This window comes from Manis pentadactyla, chromosome 9 (assembly GCF_030020395.1).
Source record: "Manis pentadactyla isolate mManPen7 chromosome 9, mManPen7.hap1, whole genome shotgun sequence".
Taxonomy (NCBI): Eukaryota; Metazoa; Chordata; class Mammalia; order Pholidota; family Manidae; genus Manis; species Manis pentadactyla.
In genome coordinates, this window is record NC_080027.1 from 107,609,180 (window position 1) to 107,633,455 (window position 24,276).

At 36.1% G+C, this 24,276-nt stretch overlaps 1 protein-coding gene across 4 annotated transcripts in view; it reads right to left on the reverse strand.

The window, feature by feature from the left end:
- Nucleotides 1-24,276, reverse strand: part of ABL2 (ABL proto-oncogene 2, non-receptor tyrosine kinase) — a 132,726-nt gene that overhangs the window by 43,990 nt on the left and 64,460 nt on the right. The window contains exon 2 of one of the 4 annotated variants that reach the window (XM_036916786.2): nt 19,601-19,695. The exons of the other annotated variants lie outside the window; for them this stretch is intronic. Within the exon in view, the coding sequence (XP_036772681.1) occupies nt 19,601-19,610 (10 nt within the window). The 5' untranslated portion in view covers nt 19,611-19,695. The remainder of the gene's footprint in view (nt 1-19,600; nt 19,696-24,276) is intronic. 4 annotated transcript variants of the gene reach the window in all.

Here is a 24,276-nt window from a genome sequence, read left to right on the forward strand (position 1 = left end):
ATTCTACCATTCCCAACAAATACTATTTTCTTTGAAATACAAACTCACATCAGTCATTTTTGAGAACATGTCTGCCAAATCCCAATTCTGAGTAGTCTGTCATTTAGTCTTTTAAGAAAAAATAGTCAAACAATAAGGCTTCTCTCTCACTTACCAACTTCACATTTCCCTGTATGGCCCCGGAAGATGACTGGTTAGCCAGAGACGGGTAAGATTCCTCAAGGGAGGAACAACCTAAGACAGGCACAGTCGCAGGGGGGCCATCAGGTGAGAAATTGGGGATCAACAGAGGTGAGGCTTAGAACCTCACCCCCCCGTTCTGAGAGAAATCTTCTGCATACGTGGATGTTTTATTGCCCTGGTCTAGCTTGGATTAACACATAGTCTACAGGCACACACCTGATCATCTACATGTGCTCTCTTACAACACTAAACTATGTTTTCTACCTTTATCTTGTATCTACCTACCACTTCAGCATTTTATTAAAAATAATAATAATAAAGAGAGAAATGTGGTATCCACATATAAATCAAGTATAAAAACCAAATGAGTATTCATATTTGAACTGACTGTTTATAGTTCATAATGCATGAGCAAAACCGAAAGTTTATGTGATGACTGCCCTTGTACTGTTCACTATGTAACTTATTCATTATGTAAGAATTTGTTCTACATGTAAAAACTTGTTTGTTATGCTTCAGAAGATTGGAGACTGACAAAAATTAGGCTTGGGGTGGAATAATGATTGTGCATTGAGCATTGACTCCCCCATACAGAATTTTATTGTCGTTAACAACCATTTGATCAATAAATATGAGAGATGCCCTCACAAAAAAAAAAAAAAAAAAAAAAAAAAAAAAAAAAAGGACAGACTTCCAATGGTAAAATAAATTAGTAACCGGGATGTAATGTATAGCATAAGGAATATAGTCAAGATATTGTAACAGCCTGGTAGGGTGATAGCTGGAACCTAGAATTATGTATATAAATGTTCTACCACTGTGTTGTACACTTGAAACTCATGTAATGTAATACTGTGTGTCAACTACCCTTCAATAAAAAATAATTATTAAAAAAAAAAAAAAAAAAAAAAAAAAAAAAAAAAAAAAAAAAAAAAAAAAAAAAAAGAAAAAATAGTGTTCCATGAAAAAACAATTGACAACTCATAACAATTGCACATGGGCTCTAAAAATAACCATGATATTTTGGTAAATAACAGAAGTGTTGTACATGTACTTCCTTCCCATTTTGTCAGAATATTAAAAATGAAGATTTCTAAAATTAATCATTTTTACTGCTTCATCAAGGAAATTCTTAAGTAAAACTGACCTTTTTCTAACTGCAAGAACACGGTAATGACAAATGCAGTGACTACCAGGTACCATGGGTACCACTACCCTGATTTCTAGTGAGGCATAAACAGTTCTACCTACAGGCCTCTGGCACCATCAGTGCACATATCAACAGACATTTGTTGAACACAATCAAACTTTGAGAACCACTGCTACTAATATACAGTTAACTCTGTTTCCTTTTATTTTCAACTTTTAAGCTTTGCTTTTTAAATCTTATTTTATTACCTAAAATATGTATATGGTTCCATGTAATGGAATGAGGTATTCCCCCCTCTGCCCTTCTCACTCCTTCCTTATAAGCAATCTAAATTTGTATGCCTTATTCTTAAACACCATTTTAATATAAATGACACATATTTATACAACTTACCTTTTTTAACAGTAGGATATTTCACACTTTTTATCTACTTTGCTTTTCTCATTTAACATACATCTATAAGATCTCTCCATAGCAGTATATGGAAATAATTCTCTTCCTATGTGCAAATGTATAATATTTTATGTCAATCATCATACTCTTAACAGATCACAGTTTAGAATAAATAGTACAAATTTTTATCCTGGACTATGAATGTGAAAATCTGTCACTAATAATTTAAATGGTTCATTCATGAATTTGGAGAACCAAATAAGCAGTGCTGTTTCTGTGTATAACTCTTATTTAGGTAACCAAACGTTTCCATTTATGCTATGAATTTAAACATAAATCAACATACACTTTTTACCAGAGCATGCTGACCTCCCTCTGAAATACAAACTAAGTTCTCCCTAACTCCCTCCCCCCAAAAATCCTCAATACCTCAACATTTCTCTACAAAGCAAATTCAGACAATAATTACATTTCTATTTTTAATTGATAGATAAGAAAAGAATAGTTTCAATATCGACAGGAAATTCAGGAACACCTTTACGTCACTCCAAGAAAAAAGTAAAAGAAAGAAACCTACACAATTCCCACAGCAGAAATTAGGCAAGGTTCAGAAAAAGACAGTCATTAAAGGCATAGAAAGGAGATACAAAATAACAATGTGGGAAATGAAATTCAAAAGACTATAATATCTAAGTTAGAAAACTAGAAAAATTAAGAACCACGAAATATAAAGAAAACATCAATATTCTTTTGTGATTCTACGCTGCTTCTATTTAAACCATCAATACATTTTAAACATTTTAAAGAATAAAAGAAAAAGTATGTGTGAAAAACCAATCACCAAACAAGAGGCTATAAGATTAAATAAGCTCAACAAAATTAAGACGTTTTCACTTTTTTTTACTAAGGTATTATTGATATGCACTCTTATGAGGGTTTCACATGAAAAACAATGTCATTACTACATTCAACCATATTATCAAGTCCCCCCACCCCATAGCCCATTGCAGTCACCATCCATCAGTGTAGTAAGATGCGACAGAGTCCCTATTTGCCTTCTCTGTGCTACACTGTCTTCCCTGTGATCCCCCCCACACCATGTGTGCCAAATCATAATACCCCTCAATCCCCTTCTCCCTCCCTCGCCACCCACTGTCCCCCACCCCTCCCCTCTGATAACTGCTAGTCTCTTCCTGGAGACTGTGAGTCTGCTGCTGTTTTGTTCCTTCAGTTTTGCTTCGTTGTTATACTCCACAAATGAGGGAAATCATTTGGCACTTGTCCTTCTCCTCCTGGCTTATTTCACTGAACATAATATCCTCCAGCTCCATCCATGTTGTTGCAAATGGTAGGATTTGTTTCTTTCTTATGGATGAATAATATTCCGCTGTGTATATGTACCACATCTTCTTTATCCATTCATCTACTGATGTACACTCAGGTTGCTTCTGTATCTTGGCTATTGTAAATAGTGCTGTGACAAACATAGGGGTGCATATATATTTTTCAAACTGGGCTGCTGCATTCTTAGGGTAAATTCCAAGGAGTGGTATTCCCGGGTCAAATGGTATTTCTATTTTTAGTTTTTTGAGAAACCTCCATATTGCTTTCCACAATGGTTGAACGAGTTTACATTCCCACAAGCAGTGTAGGAGGGTTCCCCTTTCTCTGCATCTTCACCAGTGTTTTAGTTTTTTCTATGCTGGTCATCCTAGACATGTTTTCATTTTTAAAACTGACTTTAGTTTATAAAAGCAATATATGCTCATTTCAGAAAATTTGGGAACTATAAATAAATAGGAAGACCACACACCACCCACTTCCACATCCCCACTTATTAAAATAATACTAGTACCTTTGCATTTGGCCCGTTTAATCTGCACAATGTTTCATTCATTCAACCAATATTTACTGAGTCGCTACTATGTGCAAAGCACTTTGCTAAGTAGGATATATCAGATGCTAGGAGAGAAATAAACCGAGACCATAAGAGATAAAGATAACAGGTTGTAGTAGTGTTGGGAATTTCACTACTTTAAAGAAGCTGACACTTAAGTGAAGGCCAGAGGCAAAAGAAGAACTAAGCAGAGAGAATGTAGGAAATGCAACATCCCTGAGGTAGGAAAGAACCTGATATGCAGAGGAAATAAAAAGGGTGGCTACAGTTTTGAGTAAGTCAGAAGAGGAGCATGAAAAGAAGTTAGTGAAATAAACAGGGCCAACCAGACCAAGCATTTAAAGATTTAGGATTCTGAGTACCATGGATATCCACTGAACAGTTTTAACCAGGGAGGTCATATATCCTGACTTTTTTGTAAAAAAACACTTTGGCTACTGGGTGAAAAAAAATTGAAGAGCCTGAGGACAAAATTAGAACTAGTAAAATATGTAGTTTGGGAAGGGGATCATGTTGGTTTGGAACAGAATGGTGTGAGTAAAGACTAAGAAAGGGGAAGAATTTAAAAATCTGGTTGGGAGATGGAATTGATACAGCTTGCAGTTAACTTGAATATAAAATAAGAAAAGAGAGGGAGAAGATAAGAATGGCTGTCAGGTTGCTGGCTTGAGTAAATGGATAGATGGCCACATAATTCACTCAAAAGCAATAGTAGTATAAATCAAAAGTTTCAGCATAAACAAGTAAGTTTGAGAGATATAATTAAACACTTCCATATATAATCTGGAGCTCAGAAGATCCTAGGTTGTAGACATCAGCATATAGATGGTATTTAACACCACAGTTCTGGATGAGACCCACTTAGGGAGAGAAGAGTCAGACAAAAGTGCAGGATTATATTGATAGGGGAGCATTGATTCAAATACTGCAAGATTTCTCATTTGAAACCAGGGAAGCTAGAAAAAAGTAAAAAATAAAACAAAAACATTATCTTTAAGTGCTCAAAGAAAAAACAGTCAACCCAATACACAGAAAATAATATTCACAGAAAAAAATATCCACAGAAAATAATGTTCACAAATGAAGTTGAAATAAACATTCTCAGTTGAAGGGAAGAATTCCAGCAAAGCTGCTCTAAAATTGCTAAAGGAAGTTCTTCCATTCTTCAGAAGTTCATCAGAATGGGAATGATATCAGAAGGAAACTTTGGAACATTAGGCAGAAAGAAAGAGAAACAAAAATGGTAAATAGAAAAGACTATTCTTCTCTTGAGTTCTTTAAAATGCTTATGTTTAAAGTTCTTACATTTGAGTGTTGGAAACAACAAGTAACACCATCTGTAGGGACTCTTCAACTTATGTAAATATAACATATAACAACTATAACATGAAAAGGGGAAAGAAAACTGTATGATGGTAAAGTTTTCATATTTCACTTGAGGTGGTAAAATAATGAATCTAAGTAGTGGTATCAAGTTCAATATTTATATTGAACCCAACAAATAAAATGGAACACTAAACCATGTTAACAATCGCAGAAAAGGCAGGAAAGGAGAAACAGAGGAACAAACAGAAAAAAATGGCAGACCTAAATCCAACCATATCAATAATCACATTAAAAGAAAACAGTCTAAGCACAATTATAAGGCAGACTATCAAAATAGATATATAGTATTATCCAACAAAAGGCTATCTAAAAGAAACTCACTTCAACTACTACAAGTAGATTAAAAATAAAAGGATGAAAACTTATGTCCACACAAAAACTTGGTCAGGTACATCCACAACATCATTCAAAATAGTCAATAGTGAAAACCACCATGTCCTTTAATTAATGAATAAAATTATTCAGCAATAAATAGGAATGAAGCACTAATACATGCTGTTAATACAGATGAACTTTGAAAACACTATGCCAAGTGAAAGAAGTCAAAATGGACACATATTGTGTGATTCCATGTAGATGAAATGTCTAGAATTAGTAAATCTATAGAAACAGAAATTAGACAATTGTAGGCCATAGGGTGTGGGGAGGAATATGGAATGACTGCTAATGGCTATAGGGTTTCTTTTTGGTGTGAAATGTTCTAAGATTAGATTGTGTTGGAGAGCAGTGCAAGATGTCAATGCAGAAAGAGCCTCCACTCACTTGCTCGCATATACACACTAAATCTATACCTACATACAAAGCAACACCTCCTGAGGAAAAACTATTGGCTGAGAGTACACTTCTGCACAATGAGAGATAGAGAGACCACAAATAGAAAAGCAGGACAGACTGAGACATGGTTATGGTGGGAACCCCACGCCCAACACAACTACCTGGATTAACGAATATCATTGAGGGGCCTGCTTACAGATTCCCCTGCCTTGGAAAACCTGCAACTTAAGGACCAACTGGACTCTAAGTGAAAGAGGAAGATTTTCAGACCGAAAGCACCCTCCAATCAGAAGGAGAACTGCTAGGCTTCTCTCCAAGATAAGAGGTGCCAGGGAGCTCCATTATTTACACCCCCCCACACACACAAACCCACACATCAATAGTGCAGATGAGTGCAGGGTACTGAGGCCCACACCCAGCTCCACAAGGACCTCAAGGAGGCCCACCCTACCTCTGTCTACATTCAGAAGCATCCACCCAAAATCCAGCAGTCTCCCAACCAGCACCAGCACAGCACTCACTAGACTACCCGCCATCAGCACCCCTTTGGCCCACAGCTGCCCTGTCCCCTTGGTCAGGATGTACTGGGACACATCCAGCCCATGCTTACCTGGCATCCAGCCAGCCAGTCAAAGATGGAGCCACACAGCCTACATCCTACCAAATGCCACTCCTTCAACACTGGGAGAGGTAGATGTTTTGCCCAATTCATAGAAACAAACACAGAAGTTCAAACAAAATGAGGAGACAGAGGATTATGCTCCAAAGAAAGAACAAAACTAAGAAAAAGAAATGAAACAAGAGTTAGGCAATCAACCTGATAAAGAGGTCAAAGAACTGGTTAAAAGATGCTCACTGGATTTGAGAGAAGAGTGAATGAACTCAGGGAGGACTTCAAAAAGAGAAAATACAAAAAAGAACCAGCATACTCTGAAAACTACAAGACACTCATGAGAGAAATTAAAGAAGATACCAATAAATGGAAACACATCCCATGCTCATGGATAGGAAGAATTAATATTATCAAAATGGCCATCCTGCCTAAAGTAATCAATCTACAGATTCAATGCAAACCCTATCAAAATACCAACAGCATTCTTCAATGAACTAGAGCAAATAGTTCTAAAATTCAAATGAAACCACAAAAGACCCTAAACAGCCAAAGCAGTTTTGAGAAGAAAAATAAAGTGGGGGAAGATTATGCTCCCCGACTTCAAGCTCTACTACAAAGCCATAGTAATCAAGACAATTTGGTACTGGCATAAGAACAGACCCATAGACCAATGGAACAGACTACAGAGCCCAGATATAAACCCAAGCATATATGGTCAATTAATATACAATAAAGGAGCCATGGACATACAAAGGGGAAATGACAGCTTCTTCAACAACTGGTGTTGGCAAAACTGGACAGCTACCATGCAAGAGAATGAAATTGGATTATTGTCTGATCCCATACACAAAAGTAAACTCAAAATGGATCAAAAACTTGAATCTAAGTCATGAAACCATAAAACTCTTAGAAGAAAACATAGGCAAAATTCTCTTGAATATAAACATGAACGACTTTTTCCTGAATGCATCTCCTTGGGCAAGGGAAACAAAAGCAAAAATGAACAAATGGGACTATATCAAACTAAAAAGCTTCTGTACAGCAAAGGACACCATCAGCAGAACAAAAAGCCATCCTACAGTATGGGAGAATATATTTGTAAATGACATATCTGACAAGGGGTTAACATCCAAAATATATAAAGAACTCACACACCTCAACACCAAAAAAGCAAATAACCTGATTAAAAGATGGGCGGAGGATATGAACAGACACTTCCCCAAAGAAGAAATTCAGGTGGTCAACAGGCACATGAAAAGATGCTCCATATCACTAATCATCAGAGAAATGCAAATTAAAACCACAATGAGATATCACCTCACACCAGTTAGGACGGCCAACATCCAAAAGACAAACAACAAAAATGTTGGTGAGGATGTGGAGAAAGGGGAACCCTCCTACACTACTAGTGGGAATGTAAATTAGTTCAACGATTGTGGAAAGCAGTATGGAGGTTCCTCAAAAAACTCAAAATAGAAATACCATTTGACAGAAATTCCACTCCCAGGAATTTATCCTAAGAATGGAGGAGCCCAGTTTGAAAAAGACATATGCACCCCTATGTTTATCACAGCACTATTTATAATAGCCAAGAAATGGAAGCAGTCTAAGTGTCCATCAGTAGATGAATGGATAAAGAAGATGTAGTACATATACACAATGGAATATTATTCATCCATAAGAAGAAAACAAATCCTACCTTTGCAACAATGTGGATGGAGCTAGAGGGTATTATGCTCAGTGAAATAAGCCAGGCAGAGAAAGACAAGTACCAAATGATTTCCCTCATCTGTGGAGTACAACAACAAAGCCAAAATTGAAGGAACAAAACAGCAGCAGACTCACAGAACCCAAGAATGGACTAACGGTTACCAAAGGGAAAGGGACTGGGTGGGATGGGTGGGAAGGGAGGGAAAAAGGGAAAACGGGGGCATATGATTAGCACACATAATGTGGGGGTGGGGGCACGGGGAACGCAGTATAACACAGAGAATACAAGTAGTGATTCTACAGCATCTTACTACGTTGATGGACAGTGAGTGCAATGTGGTGGGGACTTGATAATGGGGGGAGTCTAGTAACCATAATGTTGCTCATATAATTGTACATTAATGATACCAAAAGCAACAACAACAAAGCAAACCTGAAGGAACAAAATAGCAGCAGACTCATAGACTCCAAGAAGGGACTAGTGGTGACCAAAGGGGAGGGATGGGGAGGGAGGGAGAAGGGGACTATGGTATCATGATTGGTGCACATGGTGTGTGGGGGGTCACAGGGAAGGCAGTGTAGCTCAGAGAAGACAAATAGGGACTCTGTGGCATCTTACTACACTGATGGACAGTGACTGCAATGGGGCATGGGGAGGGACTCGATAATAAGGGTGAATGCAATAACCACATTGCTTTTCTTGTGAAACCTTCATTCAATGATACCTTAATAAAAAAAAAAAAGAACCAGGAATGAAGGATACACTAAATGAATGAAGAATACACTAGAGGAAATTAACAGCAGATTAGAGGATGCAGAAGAATAGATCGGTGATTTGAAGACAGAGCAATGGACAGCACTTAAGCTAAACAGAAAGAAAACAGAATGAAAAAAAATAAGGATAGGTTAAGGGACCTCTAGGACAACCACAAACATAGTAATATTATAGGAATCCCAGAGGGAGGAAAGAAAAAGGGTAGAAAACTTATATGAAGAAATAACAGCTGAAAACATCTATCCAGGACACATAGAGAGCCCCAAACAATATGAACCCAAGGAGGTTCACACCAAGATACATAACAATATGTCAAAGATTAAAAACAAAAATAGAATCTTAGATCTATCAAGGGATATGGATCATCCACAGAAAATCAGTAAAGAAAGTGATTTTGAACACCACATTAGACCAGATGGGCTTAACAGATAGAGAACAATCCATCCAAAAATTGCAAAATATACACCCTTTTCAAATGCAAATGGAACATTCTCCAGAACAGTTCAGGTTAGACCAACAAACAAGTCTCAATAAATTTAAGAACACTGAAATCATTCAAGCATCCTGGAAATCAATTACAAGAAAACTGCTGGGAAAAACAAATACATGGAGACTAAAAAGCTACTAAATAACCAATGGGTCAACAAGTAAATCAACAAGTTACCTGGAGACTAATGAAAATAGAAACCCAAAGGTTCAAAATTTTTGGGATGCAAAAAAAGCTGTTAGAAGAGGGAAGTTTACAGTGACACAAGCCTACCTCAAGAAAAAAGAAAAATTTCAAAGAAACAATCTAACCTATACCTAAAGGAACAAGAAAAACAGTAAACAAAACCCAAAGTTAATAGGGAGGAAGGAAAGAATAAAGATCAGAGCAGAAACAAATGAAACAGAAACTAAAAAAGCAATATAAAAAAAAAGAAACATAGAGTGGGTTCTCTTAAAAGATTTTTAAAAATTATGAACCTTTAGCTAGATCATCAAGAAAAAAAAGAAACAGGGCTCAAATAAAATCAGAAATGAAAGAGGAAAAACTACAATCAACATGACAGAAATACAAATGATTATAAGACACCATTATAAAAAATTACATGCCAACAAACTGAATGACATAGAAGACCTGGATAAATTCCCAGAAACATATAATCTTCCAAACTGAATTAGGAGGAAATAGATTACTAGCCCATTTACTGGAAATGAAATAGAACTGGTAATCAAAAAACTCCCAACAAAAAAAAGTCCAGGACCAGGTGGTTTCAGAAGAAGTCAACTCAAAGAAGAGTTAATACCTATCCTTCTCAAAATATTTCAAACACCAGAAGAGAAAGGAAAATTTCCAATTCATCTTATGAGGCCAGCATCACCCTGATAACAAAACACACTACAAAAAAAAGACTATTACAGAACAATATCCCTGATGAACACAGATGCAACAATTCTCAACAAGATATTAGCAAAGGGAATTCAAAAGTTCATTAAAAGGATGATTCACCATGACCAAGTGGGATTTATTTCAGGGATGCAAGAATGGTTCAACATCCACAAATCAACTTGATTGATATACCACATTAACAAAAAGGAAGGATAAAAACACAGGATGATCTTAATAGATGCAGAAAAAGCATCTGACAGAAATCAATTAATCATGATAAAAACTCCCGACAAAGTAAGGATAGAGGCAACATATCTCAACATAGGGCCATATATGACAAACCTATATAGCTAACAGCATACTCAGTGGTAAAAAGCTAAAAGTTTTTCACCTAGATCAGAAACAAGACAAGGATGCCCACTCCCACCACTTGTATTCAACATAGAACTGGAAGTCCTAGCTACAGCAATTGGACAAGAAAAAGCAACAAAATTGGTAAGGCAGAGTAAGTTTGTCATTATTTGCAGATGACATATATAAAAAACCCTACGGGCTCCACCAAAAGCTATTAGAATAAACTAATTCAGTGAAATGGCAGGATACAAAATCAATATACATAAATCTATTGAGTTTTTACATACAAATAATTAACAAATAGAAGGAGAAATTAAGAAAACAATCCCATTTACAACTGCATCAAAAAAGGAAAAATATCTGGGAATAAATCTGATCAAGAAGGTGAAAGACCTGTACTCTGAAAACTATAAGACAGTGATGAAAGAAACCTAAGATGACACAAATAAATGGCAATATATTACATGCTTATGGATAGGAAGAGTATTGTTGAAGTGTCCATATTACCCAAAACAATCTATACATTCAATGCAATCCCTATAAAAATACCAATAGCATTTCTTTACATAACTGAAGCAAATAATCCTAAAATTTGTATGGAACCACAAAAGACCCTGATTAGCCAGAGGAATTTTGAGAAAGAACAAAGCTGGGGGTAGCACACTCTCCCTGGTTTCAAACTACACCTCAAAGCTACAGTAATCAAATCAGTATTGTACTGGCACAAGAACAGTTATACAGATCAATAGAACAGAATACAGAGTCCAGAAATAAACCAACGTCTGTATGGTCAATTAGTCTGTGACAAAGGAGGCAAGAATTTACAATGGGGAAAAAACAGTCTCTTCAACAAGTGGTGCTGGAAAACTGGACAGCTACATGCAAAAGAATGAAACTAGGCCACTGTTTTACTCCAAACACAAAAATAAACTTGAAATGGATTAAAGGCCTAAATATAAGATTTAAAACATAAAAATCCTAGAAGAAAACATAGGCAGTACACTGGAACATCAGCTTTAGCAAATTTTTTCTGGATATGTCTACCCAGGTGAGGGAAACAAAAGCAAAGATAAACAAGTAGGACTACACCAATCTAAAAAGCTTCTCCACAGCAAAGAAACACCAGCAAAATGAAAAGGCAGCCTAATGAATGGGAGAAGAAATCTGGAATGATATATCCCATAAAGGGTTAATACCAAAATATATAAAGAAGTCATATAACTCAACAGCAAAAAATAATAACGATCTGATTTAAAATGAGCAGAGAACCTAACTAGACATCTTCAAAAGATGACACACAGATGGTCAAAAGACACTTGAAAAGATGCTCAATACCACTAATCATCAGGGAAATGCAAATCAAAAAGCAGAATGAGATCACACCAGTCTGAATGGCTAGTATCAAAAAGACAGGAAATAACAAGTGTTGGCGACCATGTTGAGAAAAAGGTACCCTTGTGCATTGTCGGTGGGAATGTAAATTGGGAAAACAGTATGGAGTACTTCAAAGAAGTACAAATACAAATACCATATGACCCAGTAATTCCACTTCTGGATATTTACCAATGAAAACAAAACCAGTAATTTGAAACAATATATACACCCCTATGTTTATGCAACATTATGCCAAGATATGGAAGGAACCTAAGTTTCCAACAGTAGATGAATGGATAAAGATGTGGTGTATATATAAGTGTGTACACACACACACACACACACACACACACACGAATATTACTCAGTCATAAAAAAGAATGAAATCTTGCCATTTGCGACAACATGGATAGACCTAGAGGGTATTATGCTAAGTAAGAAAGAGGAAGAAATATATCATATGATTTCACTTATATGTGAAATCTAAAAAACAAACAGAACAGAAATAGGCTCAAATGCGGAGAAGAAACTGATGGTTGGCATGGGGCAAAATACATGAAAGGGATAAAGAAATACAAAATGCCAATTATAAAACAGTCACAGGGATGAAAAGCACCATGTAAGCAGTACAAACAATAATATTGTAATACTTTTATATGATGACAGTTGGTAACTACATTTATCATGGTGACCATTTCATAATGTACGTAACTGTTGAGACACTATGTTGCATACACAAAACCAATATTTAATTAATTTAATTTATTGATTTTAATGTTAATCAATATTAATTTATTTAAATGGTAGATTTTATGATATGTGGATTTATATGAAAGAAGCCAGAATAAAGGTCTACATTTTGCATGATTCCAATCATATGAAATGTCAAAAAAAGGAGCACATATGTAGAGACAGAAAGCAGATTAGTGTTTACCTAGGACTAAAGCAATAATGCTGAATGAGTACAGACTAGCGCAAGGGCCCTTTTGGTTGATGAAAATGCTCTAAAATTGGATTGTGGTGAGGGTTATACAACTATGTAATTTTTAAAAATCACTGAATTATACATCTTTTAAAACATAAGTTTTATGGGATGTAAATGCTACTTTTAATAGTCTAAGAGGTAGAAAACAGAAAGCAAAACCAGACTTCTGTTCTCTGAATGATATTGTTAGAATGAGAAGATAAGCTACAGATAGAAGAAAATAATTATACATTATCTACCTGACAAAGGATATGTATTCAGAATACATAAAGAAGTCTCAAACTCAATAGCATGAAAACAAACCACACAATTAAAAAATGGATAAGAATTCTCTTCAACAAAGAGGATTATCAAATGCTAAGTAAGATGTTCAACATCAGTAGCAATTAAAGAAATGCAAGCTAAAATCACAAGATACCACTACATGCCTATTATAATGACTAACAATATAAATATAAAATGCTAACAATACCAAATGCTAACTAAGATGAGAACCAACTGTAATTCCCATACATTGCTGGGTGGGATGCAAAATGGTATGGCCACTCTAGAAAGCAAGTTGGCAATTTCTTGTAAAACATACATTTACCGTAAGACTCGGCAATCACATTCCTAAGTATTTAACCTGGAAAAATAAAATCTCACATTCTTACAAAAACTTGTATACAAATGTTTATGACAGCTCTATTCATAACTGCTTCAAACTGGAAATAACCTAACTGGCCTGCAACAGATGAATGAATAAACAAACTGTGGTATGTCCACACAATGGAATACTACTCATCAAGAAAGGAATGAACTACTGATACACAACAACTTGGATGGATCTCAAAAGTATTATGCTGAATTTCCAAACAAGCCAGTATCAAAAGGTTATATTCTCCAAAAGAAAACCATCACTGTTGCCGGGATTAGGGGTGGGGAAGGTGCACCTACAAATTGAGCACAAGGGAATTTTTGGGTGGTGATGGTTACACAAATTTGTATGTGGGTTAAAAATTCATAGAACTATACACCCAATAAAAAGTCAATTTTACTACATGTCAATTAAAAAAAAATTAAAGTACAAGATATAGGACTAAGCCCTGAAGAACTCCCACATTTAGAAAGCAAACAGACAAGGGAGAGAAAGCAAAGGGGACTAAGAACAGTCAGCAAGGAAGAAAAAAAAAACTACCACAGGCTGAGAAGGATGACTGTTTCAGGAAGGAGGGGATGATCAATAGAGTCAACTACTGTTGAGATGTTAATCAATGAGCACGAAGTTTTCATTGCTTTTATAAACAATAATAGTAAAATTTTTCCACACTCTTATAAATCTTCAAAAGATTTCTTTTAATGGTTGAATACATTTCATCTTGCAGAGGTACCACTATTTGCAATTTGGGCCTATTACCAAATAACACAACACTTACACGCACTTTGTACCCCCAAGTTTTATCTATATAACATTGCCTCATTAGGATAAATTTTCAGGTCAAAAGACATTTTTAAGACTCACGATACATATTTCCAAGCTACTTTTCAAAAAAATTTTACCTCTTTATATGAATGCTCACTTCATGGGTGTGTGTGTGTGATTTTTTTTTTTTAATTTTAAAGGCAAACAACAATAACTTGTTTAAATTTGTAATTCACTGCTGGTAAGGTAGAACACTTCCCATTTCTTTTGCTAAGTACACCTATATTTATCCCTAGCAAGTAAAACACTTTCCATTTCTTTTGCTGTTTATATTTCCTCTTTTGAAGTTGCTAGATGCACAGGCAGTACAGTGAAATCAACAAATGGGAAATATACAAAATACAACTTCTCATGGCACTCTTGTCACTAGATAAGACAAAGAAAAAAGTTTGATTATTTCCTATGTAGGCCATCAATTTCAAACACCTTACCAATGGAGCTGTCATTTTTGTAACAACAAGTTATCTCTTGTTGGAGTGGACAGCCACCCAAATAAATTATTTTGGTAGACAGATAGACCACCTATTCCTTTTTCATATCAGAATATAACAGTATTCAGAGACCTAGGCACAGAAAGGTACTTCTAAGACAGGGGTCCTTTAACTGGTAATTCAGGATCAAATGGTAGATCTTAAAATATGTTCAACTCCATTACTGTTGGGATGAAGAAACAAAGCTAGTGTCAGAACCAGATCACCCCTTAGGTGGCATTGCCATAGCGCTGCATGTTAGTAACCCTCGTCCCTCACCCCACCCAACACAGCAACTGACTAGAATTCTAAGAAAAGAGCACCAATTCCACATTATGCTACTTTACTCTCAGTAATTACTTCTTTACCTTTCCTTTTGTGAACTTAAGGTTTTAGGAACAAAAAACAGCCTCTTTTTAAGACTTACCATCCCTAATGTTAATAAGCTTTTTTTTTTTTTTAATTCAAAACCTCAGGCTCCATAGTAAGACTCTGCCATTCAAAGTGAGGTGTCGGAGCAGCGGGTGGCGGTGGTCCCAGGAAACCAGTGACCGTGGTTCTCAGTAGTTTGGATAAGATGATCCAGCTCCAGAAAAACACTGCTAACATCAGGAATATCTATGTTTTGGCTCATGTTGACCATGGAAAAACTACTCTGGCTGACTGTCTTATATCTAGCAATGGAATCATCTCCAGCTGCCTGGCAGGGAAGTTAAGGTACATGGACAGCAAAGAAGATGAACAGATATGAGGGATCACTATGAAATCCAGTGCCATTTCCCTGCACTATACGAACGTCAGGCTGTCCAGACTCGGAGGCAGATGGGGGCTGGATTTCTTCAAAGAAAGGTCAGGACTCCTAGGACCCTGCGGGAACAGCCCTTGTGTCCCATTTTCTGGCCACCCTCCTTCTGTTCTGTGACTTGTATTGAATTTAGAGTCTTGTTTACCTAGTGTGGGCTGCCATGGTCCCTACAGCTTGTTTCTTCAAATCAGGTTGTCATTTTGACAGTAACACCTCTAGGAATTTATCTGACAGAAATAGTCCAATCAGAATGTGAGATACATGTTCACTGATAATTCACCAAAAAGACTGTATTAGTGGAAAAACAAATGCCAACCTTAATGTCTTCTCTTTGAAAATGGTTAAGTAAACTGATATATCCACACTGTGAAGTGCTATGCAGCTGTTCAAACTCTTTGATCTGTATGTAATTACATAGAGAAAATATGTGAAGAGACAAAAACCCAGTTGCAGAATAAATACTTGTAAGATATGAATGTGTCTAGGTAATAAAAATATATTATGTATGTAGATAAAGATGTCTGGAAAGGTACATACCAAAATCTTAAGATTAGCTATCTGCAGGGACTGAATTACATGAAATGTACATTTTTTTAAGTATTTATTTTTGTATTGTTTGGAAATTTTACACAAAATAAGTAAATTGATAATTAGAAAACAATAATAAAGATATATTTCATTTCCCTAAAAAAAAAAAAAGAGAGGCATCCTTGGTTGTTTTATCAGTGTACAATTTCCATTTATAAAATAGGGGGAAAATGTTAAATACTTTATAGAGTCCTTAACTGAGATTAAGTGCATGTAAAGTGTTTAGTGGAAAACTTGCCACCATAAAACTTTATAGTTCTTCTCTGTGGTCTAAAAAAAGTATGTCCCTACCTTGAAAATAAATCTATTAAAAGGTAAGGATAAACTTGTTAGGCTCAAATTGGAAGATTTACTGGCTAATAAGAAGTTAAAGGTACAGAAATAAAAGTAAGGAACAGAAGAGCCTCTAAATTTCTGCAAGATTGACTTTCTTTAGGTCGGTTAGTAATATTAGTTATAGGTTACCTCCCTCGCTCACATACCTTTTTCACATATGAGTAAATCACAAAAAATCAAAATGGCATTTTAATCAGGACTATGCTTAACTCCCTTTGTCTATTCAAATCTGTATTATCTAAGTATAGTTTAAGTTCCTAGATTCTTCATGAACCTGACCTCTCTGAATAATCTCTTTCATTCCTAAAATAGCAACTGTTATGCTAAATTGCCATATCTTCTACAACTTATTTACTATAATTTGCTACTTCCTTTTTTATGTCTTTTTTCCTCCAAAAAGTTTAAGTTTATATAGGTACAGAACCATACTCCATACCTACCCAAACCTTCCAAACACTTGGAGATCTAAACAGTGCTCATTTGCTCCTATTTTAGCAGGAACTTTCTCTAATTACAAAATCACAGATGTAAAAATATCTTAGACTCAACGTCTTCTAATACAAAGGAAGAACACATTTTTCTGAACAGGAAAGAAGAAAACACACACGTGCACACACACATATACAGAGGCAGCAAAAGAAAAAGTATTTTAAGTTCCAAGACCAGAGAAAGACATGTGGGAACCTGAGCAGGCTAATAATGAACATCTTCAAAACAACATTTTAAAAATATGTGTTCAACACTTATTCAGAGAAAAGCCTGAAGGTTGCTGAAATCTGAAGAAGGGAAAGCAGATAGGAGGAAGGCAGCTGCATGTGCTCAATGCCTCCTAAGGTGGTCCTGCCTAATTCATCTCCAGCCCTAAATTTTTTTTTCCAGGAATCAACTTTATTGAGTTTTAAATTATATACAATGAACTACTCTCACTTAAAGTATAGAATTCTATGAGTTTCGACAGTTGTATACACTCATGCAGCCTCCATCACAATCAAAATGCAGAATATTTCATTACCCCTCCCTTCCCTGCTCCCAATGATTCCTTCCACCCTTTGCAGCCCCCAGGTCCAGGTAACCACTGATCTACTTAATCACATAGATTAGTTTGAATTTTCTAGAATTTCATATAAATGGAATCATACAGCATACACCTTATTGTGTCTGACTTCTTTCACTTAGCAGTTCTGAGATTAAACATTGTCTGTATGAGAGTGACTTGTTCCCTTTTATAGCTGGGCGGTGTTCAACTATGCAGACAAACCACCTTTTATTTATCTAGTCACATGCTGATGAACATGTGTGTTGTTCCCAGCTTTTGGCTAATAGCAGTTAATTTTAAGCTGTGTCAGGCTTGAGGACCAGAACAAATAGTCCTCTTGTCCTCCTGACCTGCCTCCTGATTCCAGCCCAGCTCCATGCACATCTAAGGTTTTTTAAATTAGTTATATCAATTTGGTGATTTAGTGTGTTATTAAAAGTGATTTCCCCAAGTCCTGAGGTGTTATTTTTTTAATACCAGATTTTTCTTATAATAATTTACCACTTCCCTAAATGTCTCATTTTTTTACTGTAATTTTTTTCCCCAATAAATTCATTTTGTCACATATTTTTAAGCACTGTGGGTTTCCCAGGAACCAAAAAAGTAATAATTTTTTTAAAATTGAAGTATCATTGAAATACAATCTTATGTTGGTTTCAAATATACAATACAGTGGTTCAACAGTTACCCATATTACCAAATCCTCACCCCCTCTAGTGTGGTTACTATCAACATAGTAAGATGTTACAGAATCATTGACTATATTCTCCATGCTGTACTACCATCCCCATGACCAACTTATATTGTGATTGCAAATTATTGTGCTTGTTTATCCCCCCTCACCTGCCACCCACCCACTCCAACCCCTCCCTCTTGATAACCACTAGTCACTTCTCAGGGTCTATGAGTCTAATACTGTTTTGTTCCAGCTCTTTTGGCTTTTTTATATTTCAAAATTAGTGAAATACAATACCTGTCTTTCTCTGCCTGGCTTATTTCACTGAGCATAATATCCTTTAGCTCCATCCATGTTGTTGCAAATGGCAGGATTTCTTTTCTTTTCTTTTTATGGCTGAATAATCCATTGTATGTACCACATCTTCTTTATCCACTCATCTACTGATGGACACTTAGGTTGCTTCCATATCTTGGCTATTGCAAACAGTGTGGCAATAAACATAGGGGTGCATACATCTTTTTGAATCAGGGATTTTGTTTTCTTTGGGTAAATTCCTAGAAGTAGGATTGATGGATCGAATGGTATTTCTATTTTTAGTTTTTTGAGGAACATCCTTACTGCTTTCTACAGCAGTTGCACCAATATACATTCCCACCAACAGTGTAGGAGGGTTCCTATTTCTTTGCATCCTTGCCAACATATTTCTTGTCTTTTGGATAGTGGCCATTTTTACTGCTACGAGATGTTATCACAGTTTTGATTTGCATTTCCCTGATGATTAGCGATGTGGAGCATTTTATATATGCCTGTTGGACATTTGTATTTCTTCTTTGGAGAAGTTTTCTGTTCATATCCTCCACCCATTTTTTCATTAGGTTATTTGTTTTTTAGGTGTTGAGGCATATGAGTTCTTTATATATTTTGGATATTAACCCATTAGATGAGTTGTTTATGAATATATTCTCCCATAATGTAGGATGACTTTTTGCTCTGCTCAGTGTCCTTTGCTGTACAGAAGCTTTTTAGTTTGATGTAGTTCCACTTCTTCATTTATTTTGTTCCCCTTGTCTCTGGCCCTAAATTTATGAGTCCTGACTCAGCAAAAGGCCCAGCCTTAATCCGAATTACTCACCTCAGCAGGCAGTTTTGAATGCCCTTTGGTGGTCTCAAGCTCTAGCTCAAACAGCTTATAAAAATATTTCCCAAAGGCACATATAATACTCTCTGTGAGTGGAATTTTAGAAAACAATTTTTGCACCTTGTTTCATTTCCAGTGAACCTTCAGGATTCTGAGAAGAGGCCCAGCTGGCCCATTCCTCAATCCAGCTCAGTGAGTTGCATGAAGAACTTGGCCTGATTAGAAGAGAAGCCAGAAAATGTATGTGCATGTTAATAAAGTAATGTAAGATATTTTTGGGTCATATGACTGTCACCCAGAAAGAAAGAATTCAGACTGTATTAAGATACAATAGTGAGTTGTTCTAGATTTGATAACACATTGATTTTGCTATTTAAAGAAGACTAGTCTATAAAACTCTTGAAGGGTCACCTGCAGTTAAGAGTAACTAGAAGTCTCCTGCAGAAAACTAAAGTGAGATGATTATGAGCCTGGCCATTAATGGGGACTAACAGTCTTCAGAAAACTTCTGAAGGGATTTGATAATCATCTAGTAACAGAGGACCTAGGAAAGAAAACTAATATTAAGTCTCTGCTTTGGAGCAAAATGTTACTTTGGAGTAACATCCAGATATTAAGGACAGTCACAAGACTAGAATCTAAGTAAGGTATACTCACTAAGAACATGCATTTAGGAGTTACCAACAGGGTTCAAGATTTTATACAAAAGACAAAGGAAATTAAAGTATTCCACCAAAAACATTTTTATCAGTAAAAAACGGCCAATTACAAGGTTTTGTATTCAGTTTCTGAAATACTCTCTAATCCAAAATAATATATTTCTGGATGGTGTCAGATAACAGAAACTTCTGTCCTCCTTCCTCTTTTCCCCAGACCATGTGTCCTCCCTAAGATGAAGTCACTCATATCCATTTCTTATACTTATAAACTCTAGGCTGTTGGCTCCTGTATTTGTTTCCCATGGTTGCTGTAACAAATTACCACAAACTGAACTTCTTAACAACAGAAAGGCATTCTTTCATATCTCTGGAGGCCAGAAGTCTGAAGGCAGAACAAAATCAAGATGTCAGCAAGGCCTTGACTCCCTTTAGAGTCTCTGGGGAGAATCCACCCCTTGGATTCTCCAGTTTCTGGTGGCTGCCCAGCATTCTTTGTTTTACGGCCACATCACTCCAATCTTCAAGGCCAGCATCTTCAAACCTCTCTCTGCTCCATCTTCACATCATTTTCTCTGTGTGTGATATCTCCCTCTGTCTCCATCTTATAAGGACACATGTGACTGCCTTAGGGCTCACCTGGATAACCCAGGATAATCTCCCTATCACATCTATAAAGACAAGCCCTGCACCATTTTGGGCCATTATGAGGTAACATTCACAGGTTACAGAGATTTTTCGGTCATAGATATATTTTGAGGGGGCACTTTGCAGCCTACCACAGTTCCCAGCACATCCTCCACCAACCCAGGTAATTCCCCTGAGCAACAGATCAGTTGACTCTTATAGCCCATACGTTAGTACACTTAGATATCCTAAAAGAGCCAAAAAACCTTTTGTTGCTACTTCTCGTTTCAATTATTTTTTGGTTTGGGCTGTGTGTTTTGTTGTTAATGGCATACCCATTCACCCAGGCATCCAACTCAGAAACGTCATCATTCTAGACTTCTCTTTCTTCCCTAATTCCCTCTATCACTATATCCTACAGACCCTAGCTCTTAAATTTCTTTCAAATCCATCTATTCCTCTCCATCCATTACCACTGTCCTAATTCATGCCCTTTATTTCCTTGCCTCATCTGCTGAAACATTCACCTGCCTGAACTTCCTGACTTCAGTTTCATTCTTCTCCAATCTAATATCCACATCATCTTTAACCTGGTATTTTGAAAGGGCAAGTCCCAAGTTTGCTCCTACATAAGATCACTGATGGGCTCTCTGCAGCACAGAGTTAAATATCAATTCCTTACCATGGATGAGAAAGACCTGTCATGATCTGGTACTTACTCACCTTTCCAGCCTCACCTCTCACCATTCTTCCTTAGAACCTATGCTTCACCCACATGCAGCTCTACCAGCAGTTCTCTGAACATGTCAATTTGTTCAATCTCTATACACGTTTATTCTGCCTTTAGTCTTCTTCCCTTCCAGTTACCTAGTGATATCGTTTGACACAATTCATATTTCATTTCTTCTGTTCAATGTCCTCAAAAGTATTTTTCTCCCTCATCTAAAGTTTTAACTCTACACTGCATCACAATCAGATGGCATTTTTATTATTGGTATTGTTCAGGGGGAGGATATATTGCACAATGCAAAAAAAATACAAAAGTACTATTACTTATATGTCTGACTTTAGCTCCACCGCACAGGCAGGGATTATATGTTTTATTCATGTTCATTTTCCTAGAACATGTATTCAATAAATGTTTCTTGACAAATCCTTTTTTCTTAATTACAGAAGCAATACTTGCCCATTTTCTAGAATTCAAAACACACAATAAAGACAATTAAAAGTGGTCGTGATCCCATCACCCAGAAATAACTACTGGTACATTTTTATCCTGTCTTTTTCCCTTATCCTATTCTTGAAGATGTTCTCTAAGAGAAACTCTTACAGCAATTTTTAACTTTAAGGTTAAATTTAAAATACAACCTACCAATTCCTTTAAGTTAAGTACAGAAGGTATTTAGTCTACAGATTTGGTTGGGACATGTGCAAATTCAGCTTATTTCATTTATATATTTTTTTCTAGATATTCAGATTCCTTACATCCAAGATCTATAAAAATATGATTTTAAGAAAGAAATTCAAAGCACTCTTATCAGTAGTTAAGTAGCTTTATGTATTTATAAAGCATACATGATTTTTAAGAACAAAATTTAAAACAAAACATACACTGTGACCCATTCCTAAAGTATTTTACCCATTTTGTGGCCCAAATACCAACTGCACAGAAGTATAAATAGTCCTTACATGTTCCCAAAATCAAACAGCAAAGTTTTCAAAGTCTGAGTATTTCAGAAACTTATTCTAATGACCTTATAATTTTGTTTATTTTTAAATGTCATGCTTAATTATGTATTGGCATGTCTGAAAGAGACAATGAAGTCTCTTCTCTTTCCCAGATCTTTAATTCTCCTCCCAAAGTTGAATCAGAATCTTAATTTTTAACACCACCTTCAAGGAAACGGAGAACTTGCTACAATTCATTTCAGAGACATTAACTGGGCCACATTTTCTCTGTCTATTGTATTTCTTGTTTCTTATTGAAAGGCATGGTCTTTTCATGCAGCTAGAGAGGTAAAGACCTATAATTCAGTCCTAGCTAACTCTATTTCTCCAATGGGGTTTGAGGCCAATACTCTAGTTGATAAAAGAAAGTGCTACCCTGCCTTTCTTAGTTCTGTGTGCAGATGTCATTCTTGAAAGAGAATCTTGTATAAGTGGTGACACAGGATGAGACTTAGGAATTCATCTATGTTCTAAGAGTTATTGTGAGACAGTAATATTTCCATTTCCATTTGGGAGTCACCTACCCATCTGCAGATAAGACTCTAAACAGACAGCTGTTTGCATTTGACAATATGGCCATTAATTTTCTTCTGTATTAATCACTCACTGTACCTTGTACACAGGAGGCACTCAAGTACTTGTTAACTAGTGTTCACAAATCTCCACAAGCACAAGGTTTCCATGAAAATTAAAAATGACTCAAAGCAATTTTAGCTCTCTCTATAGTATGATTACAATAATACCCATGACTTTTGGAGCACATATTATGTACCAGACACTTTACACAGGTTAATTTATATATTATAATTTGTAATACTACCTATGGTCCTAAAGTATAGTCATCATTATTACCAATGTATACATGCTCAGAGAAGTAACTTTCAATTTCCAGAGCTAGTTGGTGAAACTAGTATTCAAAACTCTAGGTCTTGTCTAACTCCAAAGCACATGCTCCTTTCACTATTCTGGGCTGCCTCTCTCATTCAATACAGAGTGGTACAAAAACAACTGGTAGAAGTCCTTCCCTTACTTCTGGAGAAGAATTTGAGGACAGTCAAGACTCCCCAAGTGGAATGACCTTGATTCATCTGTCTATACATACCGTGACATTTTAAGAGTCAAACCTAAAAGACTAATTAGAACAATATACATGTCTTACCAACCAGTCCATTCTATCAAAGGAAACTGGAGATTTCTGCCATTTACTCTCAGCAGCAATCACAAATTTTTCCAGAGAAAAGTTTTTAAAATTTGTACAGGTCAAGTCAGAACTTAGAATGATCCAAAAAATTCTCTAATTAGCTGGACAACTTCCATCTCTTTTTTTGAAATTTAGACCAAAATGGAATAGACTGTGCCTTTACTTTTGATTTGTCCTCAAATAAAGCCTGAACAAAAGTCTCCCCTTAATGTATGGATCATCTCAGAAACATCTCACACAAGTAATGTACATGTGGGTATTCATTAGGAAATATTTCTAGAAGTACTAAAGGTTGTATAATCCTATCCATTAGGACACCTGTCACTGCTCTGCAGGTAACTTATTAATATAACAATCCTGTCACGTGGTGTTCAAAATTTTTAAAGATTATTTTTCCTGTTTCAGACCTGTGGAACTAGTTCTCCATTATCTATGAAGAGGCATGTCTATGTGTATTACACTCCCTGCACTTGGTTCCTGACTGCAAGGTATTGCCTGCTGGCTCAGGTATTTCCAATTGCCTTAACTAAGAGAAACAAAGACTTTATTCATTACCCTTATTTTCAGCAGCTTCTGGATGTCCC